The following is a 9,704-nucleotide window of genomic DNA, read 5'->3' as shown; positions in this document are numbered from 1 at the left end:
TTAAATAAAGGCTTCACAAAAACTTCAGAAATAACAAGTTATTTGGTCCTCATGTTGAGAAATGGTTTGAGGCTTTTGTTTCCAAGTTAGTGAGAAATAACTTAAATTTGACGACATATTTTCTATAAGAATGCCCTATATGCTTCTAGTCTGCCATAAAACTCACATAGAAAAATAGTATTTTTATAAGTGCAAGGGCTTTTATTTTGAAGGGTTACCCAGCAAGTTGCAGCGAAGAGGAAGAGCATTTATACATGTAAAACAATAATATATATATTAATACATACATATGCATATATATTTATATATATGTATATATATTCATATAAATATTTATATATATATTAATATTCTGTGTTAAGCATCCAATTATTTCCTTCTGCCTAAATGTAATGATACATTTTAACATTTTTATTGATAAGAAAATAAAATAATTTAAAGTAAATTATTATACTATAGATAATTAGCATATATCAATAATTATTATAATAGTAGTTATTGTTATATAATGATAATAATAATATTGTCCTCAAATGACGAAACTGTCTTATCGCTCTGATGGTCCAGTCCAGTAGAGAGCAGCATGCACTTTCAACGTTGATTTGTAGTCCGCCATTAACATGAAGAAGAAGAAGAAGTCGTGGCGTTAATAGCAGTAGTAGAAGAAGAAGCGGTTGAAGAGGTTTGCTCCCCCGTGAGTCCTTCTCTTTCTCACACAGTTCATCAGATACAAACAACCGGAGTGAACCAGCAGAGCCCGCATGTGTTTGACCTCAGACTCATCTCTGTTAGCCACGGATGCTAAACGAAGCTAGCGTAGCGTGCTAGCAGGAAGTAGACGGAGACGGACCTACACAGCGCTAGTCGGAGTCTCTGTTCGATAGAAACTAAACTGTGTTTTTCATCGACCCACAAAGTCCACGTGAACCTGTCTGAGTGGACTCTGAGTTGTTTCGCTTCATTGAAAACGTCCGGATTGTCTCCTGGTGTCCCACGAAAGCTAATGACGTTAGCATGCTAGCAGGAAGTAGACGGACCCGAGCAACACTGCGCAGGTCAGATTGAGCAGTGGTTTAGTGAAAATGTCTAAAGTCCAAATGCTGAGATGTTTAGTCAACCAGCGACTAACTGCGGCTGCTGAAGAGATATTTGGTGTGTTTGAAAGAACGATAGCAGAGTACGAGGAGGAACTTTGTCGTTCAAAAGAGGAGAACGAGCGACAACGGAAACTACTGGACGCTGTTTTCAACCCTCAGCTTCGGTTACACAGAGCAGGTTGGTTCTCTCTGTTTTATTATCACTTTAAACTGCTGACAAACCAGAGAGGAAGGAAGTATTCACCTCATGTACTGAAGTGGAGTTATAGGGACTGTACTGAAGTATTTCAAAACTCTGCTGCGTTATACTTCATCTCCACTACACCTCAGAGGTACATATTGTACTTTTTACTATACTACCTCTGAGAGGTACATATTGTACTTTTTACTGTACTACCTCTCAGAGGTACATATTGTACTTTTTACTGTACTACCTCTCAGAGGTACATATTGTACTTTTTACTATACTACCTCTGAGAGGTACATATTGTACTTTTTACTGTACTACCTCTCAGAGGTACATATTGTACTTTTTACTGTACTACCTCTCAGAGGTACATATTGTACTTTTTACTATACTACATCTCAGAGGTACATATTGTACATTTTTTTTACTTCACTACATCTCAGAGGTACATATTGTACTTTTTACTGTACTACCTCTCAGAGGTACATATTGTACTTTTTACTATACTACATCTCAGAGGTACATATTGTACATTTTTTTTACTTCACTACATCTCAGAGGTACATATTGTACTTTTTACTGTACTATACCTCAGAGGTACATATTGTACCTTTTACTGTACTATACCTCAGAGGTACATATTGTACTTTTTACTGTACTACCTCTCAGAGGTACATATTGTACTTTTTACTGTACTACATCTCAGAGGTACATATTGTACTTTCTACTGTACTACACCTCAACGTATACGGCGTCTCTACATCACTCCAACACATTCCAAATATGGTAACTTCCCTTTATCGGATGCAAAACAAACAAACATGGTGACGGCCTTAATCCAAGATGGCGACGTGAAATCGTCGAACTCGAGGCTTCATAACATCCGTCCACAAACCAATGGGTGACGTCATGATGACTACGTCCATGTCTTATATACAGTCTATGGTACTAAGAATATTTCTTGTCCTTCAACAATTCATCGTGGAACCGTCTATGCTGCCCTTTCTCCTTGTTTCTGGTATCACTACAACAGAAGGCTACTAGAATCAGACAGAACCACTGAATATCTGCCATCGACATGCAGGTGTGAACATCAACTTTTCCTATATGCTGATGACATAATTTTATTTCCAGACAGCACGCAAAAACAAACGACTAACAAGCTCCTTATATTTTGCCCATAAATACATAAAAAAAAGGCGGGTGTGTACTCTCTGTACCCACGTGTGTTTTGCAGTTGAGAGAAATGGCAAACATTACATCTGGAGAGACTTAAACTTTATAATCAAGATGGAGGAAGTGTCTTCCAAAAGATCTGGGATCTATGTATATAGTCTTTTGTCCTTGATGCTTAGACCTGGCGGAAACGCTGCCTTATTGCAAAAGCAGGATTTGACTGTTGTAGTTGGTTTTAAGTTGGAGCTTGTTTTGAACTATTAACTAATGATTCATGAATAAGTGTCATGAAATACTGATTTCTAAGACGTGTGTATGTATTTCATTGTCCGCCACAGACGTCCAGCAGCTGTTGGTGGTTAAAGAAGAGCAGCAGGAGTGGAGCTCCAGTCTGGACCAGGAGGACCCAGAGCCCCCACACATTAAAGAGGACCAGGAAGAACTCAGGACCAGTCAGGAGGGAGAGCAGCTTCAAGGTTTGGAGGAGGCTGATATCAAGTTCTCATTCACTCCTGTGAAGAGTGAAGATGATGAAGAGGAAGCTCAATACTCACAGCTTCATCAAATACTATCTGAACAGATGGAAACAGAAGATGATGGAGAGGACTGTGGAGGACCAGAACTAGATGAGAACTCAGATCCAGATAGTTCTTTACAACCAGCTGCTGATGACAAGACTTCACCTTCCTCTGAATGTGAGACTGATGACAGTAGCGATAGGGAGGAGACTAAGAAACTTCATTCATATTTAAACCCTCTGCAAAACAACAAAGTACCTGAAAGTGATATGGATTGTAGTACTGGAAAAACATCAATCAGCTCCTCTGAATGTGCTGGAAGCTTTGACAACAAGAGACATCTGAAGAAACACACTGAATCCAAAACAGGAGTGAAACCATTTAATTGCGCCGTTTGTCGTAAAACGTTCACGAAAAGGTCGGGTTTGATTGCACACTTCAGAATTCATACAGGAGAAAAACCTTTCACCTGCTCGGTTTGTGAAAAAACGTTTAAAAGCAAAGGGGAGGTTGAGACGCACCACAGAATCCACACGGGGGAGAAACCATTTAGTTGTAAATTTTGTGGTAAAAAATGCACGCAACAAAGTAATCTGAGAAAACACTTGATTGTCCACACGGGGGAGAAACCATTTAGTTGTTCAGTTTGTCATAAAACATTTACGCAACAAAGTAATCTGAAAAAACACTTAAGCGTCCACACAGGGGAGAAACCATTCAGTTGCTTAGTTTGTAATAAAACATGTACGCAACAAAGTAATCTGAAAAAACACTTACGCGTCCACACAGGGGAGAAACCATTCAGTTGCTCAGTTTGTAATAAAACATTTACGCAACAAAGCAATCTGAGAAAACACCTGTGTGTCGACGACGGGGAGAAAACATTTACTTGCGGCGTTTGCGAAACCAGATTCACTCGGCTTGTTCTTTTAAATAAACACAAGTGTGTGAAGCAGAAATAAGTGAAGCTGCAGGACGCTAAATTCTGCGCTTATTTGTCTTTACTTTTTGTTTTCTTGGCATTGGGTTGGATTTACATGCATTCATTGATTTTATTGTCTCAATGCATCTTTTGTCCCATATACAATACTATGGTAAACATTTTTTAAATGTAATTTATAAATAAAATTGCTTGACTTACCTTCTTACGTACTGCGTTAAGCATGTTGTGTAAGACTGTTGTCTCATTTCCAGTTATCGGTGTTACTGGTAGCTTATTTTAGCTGCTTTAGCTCAACCCAATTAATGTAGTTATAGTCCTCATTGCAGCGGCAATTACCAGCTTTACCTTTAAACTATATACATGCAATTTGGCAACTTTCTTGCTAATTCCCACGGCAGTTAACACTGTTTTCATTTCTGCTTCTTAGCTTCCGTACTTTAGCTTAGCAGTTAGCTGTTACCCTGTAAAATGTTTCGCCACTCCTATTGGTGATGATGATGTAATAAATGTAGTGTATGTGCTGTTTCGGAAGCAACGCTTATTAAATTTGGAAGCGTCAATTGTTGTAGCTGTACAACCAGCCACTAGTAGGCGGGTCAGGGGGCGACTCCTCTGGTTGTATAGAAGTCTAGTCTAAAATGACTCTACTTCTCTCTTGATTTATTCCCTCCGCAAACATTGTAAACATGAGTTTATGGTCTCAATCTCTAGTTTACAGTCTTCTTCAATACAGCATGATGTTCACTTTAGGGGCGGGGCTACACGCTGATTGACAGGTCTCTACCAGAGACGTATAGGGAATGCTAACTTCACTTCATCGGTTGTAAAATGTCCAAAATGACAGCCGTAATCCAAGATGGCGCCGATCCAAATTGCCAAACTCAAGGCTTTAAGACGTCCACAAACCGATGGGTGACGTCACCGTGACGTTCTACCACCGTTCTACAGAAAGTAGAACTGAGTGAACTGATGAGTGGAGCAACGGAGCATACAATTCACGGTTCGGATCGGATCAGCACAAAAGTAAGAAAAGAGCAAATATAACTTTTACAGATCCCTGATCATGTTTTTTTTGCAGTCGATACTGCTTGCCATAATCCATATTGTTGTTTGATTACAGCGGCTGTTCTACAGTTTTAGTAGTTTTAATGATGTATCATTAGAGCTATTGTAAACGGGTCATCATTAATCTCTAACATCTAATTTATATTAATAAATACACCAACAACACCACTTAATACACACAAACACTGTTCATTCAGTCGGTCCAGTTTTAATATAGGATCACACATGATGCATGAAGAAAATAAAAGATCAAATTTATGAAATGAATAATATTAACTTAATGTTATTATTTAGCATAATATCCAAATACAAAGAAAGGCAATAATCCAAAAAACTCTTGAACCTTCAGACTTTTAATGTCAAATCAAGACCTCATCACCGGGTGTTTTTTCAAAGACAAAGTCAGTTATTTAAATGCATTCATAACATCTTTCCATCTATTTAGTGTCTTTTATTTTTTTGTGTTTAAGTTTAATACTTTAAAATCACAAAGTGAGTTAAAGTACTTTGCCCAGAAGTCCACCAGGTGGCAGCAGCGCCTCACTGAAAAGTGAGCGATTCATTTTTTTTCACTTTCTTCCTGTTGTTTTTTTGTGTCATTTATCAGTTTCTGTTAAAAAACAAACAAAAGACATTTACACAAACATGAGGATTCAACAACAGACACAACAAACCTTTAAAAAGTCCTTCATGTGTCTCATAAATCCAGATGATTTGTTCATAAATAATGCCTTAAATAAAACTATAATATTCTAGGTTTAGTAATGTGTTGATTAATAGACACATTAAGTGATTTTGTATTAATAAAGGGTTACTGATGTGAAAACATTACATTTCTCCCAAGTTCAATTCATGAATCCTGAGGACAAAAAAACGCTCATTAACTTTTAAAAACTTTGTTTTTACTGAAAATAGAATCCTCATTAAAATACAAAAGTACACTTTATATGTACTTTTTATAACATGTGAGCAAAATAGAAACTTAAATATTAACTGGAACGCGAATGATTCATTGGAAATCACATGAACGCGCCATCATTCACAGCGATGACGTGTTTGAAGGTATGTGTGTAGATCCTGTGTGTGTGTGTGTGTGTGTGTGTGTGTGTGTGTGTGCGCGTGTGTGTGTGTGTGTGTGTGTGCGTGTGTGCGTGTGTGCGTGTGTGCGTGTGTGCGTGTGTGTGTGTGTGTGTGTGGGTGTGGGTGTGTGGTGGGTGTGTCCACCTTGTCTCGCGGTGTCTCCAGCAGCAGCAGGTACTGCCGCATTTTCGTCTCCGTCTCTGCTGGAATAAAGACTTGAAGAAGCGCTCGTGATGGACCTGCTCGCCTTTAAGACGCTTCCGTTTCTGCTCTCTTTCATCGGTGAGAAGAAGAATGAAAAACACTCCGCTTGTGATTAAACTGCAGATAGATCGATTATTCATGTCTTTCATGTATTTATGTCCTCGCTGCGTTTCCGTCGCGTGTGTTCATGGACATATGGCGCCCTGGGTGTAGCCTGTTGGATCTCGTGCTAAAGTAAAATAAAGTAATAGATTTGATTCCCTGTAAAGTAAAAGTATTGTTGTATTCCTATATGGTATCAACAGCTACATGTATTCTCTCCCTTGTTCCTGTTTGACTGCTTTACCGGGTCAACGGCACCGCAGTTCTGTTCATATTCAATCAGAACATTATAAAGAAAATATAAAGTTTTCTTATTTGTGTCCGAATCAAAGCAGCAGCTTGTTTTTCTTACTTTGCTTTAGATTTGGTGCTCAAGTATGAAATAAATCAACACTCATTGATTATTAATGTGCTGATCTGTGAGGTCGGGATGATTTATATCGAGGCTCAACTCGAGGGGAGGAACGGGACCGCTTCAGAACCCGCTTCAGAACCCTCGGTTCTTCACGCTCCTCAGGTCTAACGGTGACTCTTCTCTCCTGACTCCAGGCTCCTGTGGCGGAGTGGACATCCTGCCTCCGGGTCCGATCGACGCAAATCTGGGGAAAACCGTCACTATAAAGACCCTGGTCACCAATCCGACATATTTAGTCATCCTGTGGAATTACAGCGACGGCAGTGAACAGGTGAACATCGTTACCGGCAGTAAGGAAAGCGTTACCGTGAGCGAGCCGTACAAGGGACGAGTGACGCTAAACATGACCAACGGCTACCTGACCATCGGGCCGCTGACGGCGGCGGACAGCGGAGACTACAGCATCAACATCGTGTCGACGGGGACCCAAACCGGGGAAATCAAGCTCCGAGTTCTGGGTAAGTACCGACCACATACACCAGAACTACATACTACAGCCATGCCTCAGGACTTTAAACAGGTCCACTACTGAGACCTGCTGCTTGGACTACATCTCTCAGAACGAGTCCACTTACGGGCGCTCGGTTTTCTAACGCAATCCGGAAGCCACACCTGTTAACCGGCGGTAACCCTGTCCGCCGCTACCGCACCGCGTCGCGTAGGGACTATGTTTCTTGGCGGAGGGGGAATGTTTAGTTGAGTCTATAACGTCTCATGTGAGTTGTTTTCTACACGGTGGTGCCGTGTTTATTCACCGTGGTTCAGGTGACCGTGTTGTTAACGGTAGAAGAGTTCACGGTGTGATTCAGCACCGATCCTCCAGGGTGTGGCTCTCTCTGCTGCACTAGAGTTACATTACTGCTGGAGCTTTGTTTTGTGCTTTGGTTAAAGGGGTCGCCTCACTGCTTCACTGTAGTACACACACACACACACACACACACACACACACACACACACACACACACACACACACACACACACACACATTAATTATGAATGCAGTCTTTCTTTGTTAAAAAGCCTTTTTGTTGCACAAACATACTTTTTTTTTTTTTTGCACAATGCTGCAGACGTTCTTGAAATGTATTGCTAGTGCTAACGTTAGCTTAGCACAAACCACGAAGGGTCCGCTACCTGACAGTTTAAATACATGTCAAACAGCTGACATCTGAGAAGCTGAAAAGCAGCAGGTGTTTGGTTCTTGTTCTTGGATGGACGGGTCAATCATCCGACCGGTCGCTCGGCTCTGTCTGCAGTAAACACACTCAGTCGGTGGACCTGATGCCACAGTCCGCTCTGGTGACAGAAGCGTCTCCTTTAGGGCCTCGTGTCGACGACGCGATGCCAGTTTGAATCTTTGTTTATCAAAGGATCGGTCAGCAGTTTTCCCAGCATTCCTTTAGACTCGTTCATTGTCCACGCACTGGTTTTACCAGTAGAACCACAGTCCAGAACACCTCCACCAATGCCTCCGTGTTGGTTTCTCCTCGTTTGCATCAAAGTAAATTTGACCCTCAACTTTGGGACAGTTTAAAAAAAAACAACCTCCCTGCAGTCAGAACTGGTTACCACTCCCTCACGCTGTTAGCACACACCCACACGGTTGCATAATCGTTAATAAAAAAAAGAAAATACAATTCAAGAAAAGGAGCTCCAGGATAATGGAAAACGAGTCCAGCAGGTCTAGTTGGCTCCGTTTCTCTGCCGTCTTTCATTCGGATGTTGATTTCAGAGCACAGTAGAGATACTGTGGAGAGAAACGGGCCTCTGGGGAGAGCAGCTTATTAAACCCTCCACCCACTCTATGAACCATTAACTGCTCATTTGTAAGAGGATTCCTCCAAACACATCTATTGTGTAAGAATCCACCCGGAAACGCATGCAGAGTCGGCAGATTCTGTCAGTTTAGCTGCTGTTTTTGGGTCCGTTTTGTCGCTTAGGGTTTAGATGTAGAAAATCACGCACAAGATGATCAATAATGATGCATGTTCTCATGTTCCTGAGAATAAAACGAGCGTCACCCTGACTGTACAGCGGTAGAGTCTGTTAGGATACCATCAGGTTGCTTCATGTGTTCCTCCTGGTGTTCCTCCCCACAGAGCCGGTGTCTGACGTGGCCATCAAGTCCAACCTGCCCGAGGCCATCGAGCACAACAGCACCGTGGTCCTGACCTGCTCCGCCAAAGGCTCCTTCCTCAGTTTCACCTGGCTCAAGGGCACCGTGCCCGTCGTGGCCGACAAACGGATCACAGTGAAAAACGTCAGTTTAGTTCATTCATTCATTCGTCTGTTATGTATTTGTCTGTTTTCATGCATTCATTTGAATGAAATTAAGGTACAATTTTATGATGTATAAAGCAGATTTTCATTCATGCATTTTTCCATATTAACTTAATTATGTTTGAGTTCAATGGATGCATGTGAAACACGTTTGCAATGTTTCTAAATCAAAAATCGTCTTTTTTTTATTGAAACAAACGATTCTTATTGGTCATTTGTAAATGTTAAAGCATGATATTTTAAACCAATGTATAACTGATGGTCCTTCTTCTCTGGACTGAACCTCAGGAGGAACTGTCCAGTACTCTGACCATCACAGATGTCCTCAGGACCGACCTGGTGAGTCCCATCTTCTGCACCGCCGCCAACAAGCTGGAGGAGGAGAAGAGCGCCCCCTTCAACCTTACTGTCTACTGTGAGTACTGCACCTACACGGCTGTTTTTTTTCCATACCTGTCCGGTAACCCCGCCCACACGGGATCTACTTTTTTTTGCGTTTACATTGGGTTTTTTTTGTGGCTGTAGACTAAAGCTGGACCGAAACCTGAGAAACCTCTACCAGACACTAACTAAACATGTGTATCAGTGTAGACATCTGAAGTCCTTTACATGTTTACCTGCGGCTCAATCAGTCAGA

The 9,704-nt window shown here is 41.2% G+C and overlaps 1 protein-coding gene across 1 annotated transcript in view; it reads left to right on the top strand.

Moving 5' to 3' along the window:
• The first annotated feature begins 6,245 nt into the window (after positions 1–6,245).
• si:ch211-264f5.6 (carcinoembryonic antigen-related cell adhesion molecule 5) overlaps positions 6,246–9,704 on the top strand; it is a 19,517-nt gene continuing 16,058 nt past the window's right edge. Inside the window, exons 1-4 of the mRNA XM_068705240.1 lie at positions 6,246–6,348; positions 6,922–7,245; positions 8,887–9,047; positions 9,356–9,482. Coding sequence (XP_068561341.1) covers positions 6,300–6,348; positions 6,922–7,245; positions 8,887–9,047; positions 9,356–9,482 — 661 coding nt within the window. The 5' untranslated portion in view covers positions 6,246–6,299. The remainder of the gene's footprint in view (positions 6,349–6,921; positions 7,246–8,886; positions 9,048–9,355; positions 9,483–9,704) is intronic.

Source organism: Cebidichthys violaceus, unplaced genomic scaffold, assembly GCF_023349555.1.
Source record: "Cebidichthys violaceus isolate CVI_PGR_0920_01 unplaced genomic scaffold, fCebVio1.0.p SCAF_111, whole genome shotgun sequence".
In the NCBI taxonomy this organism is placed as follows: domain Eukaryota; kingdom Metazoa; phylum Chordata; class Actinopteri; order Perciformes; family Stichaeidae; genus Cebidichthys; species Cebidichthys violaceus.
This window is presented reverse-complemented; position numbering and strand designations above follow the sequence as displayed.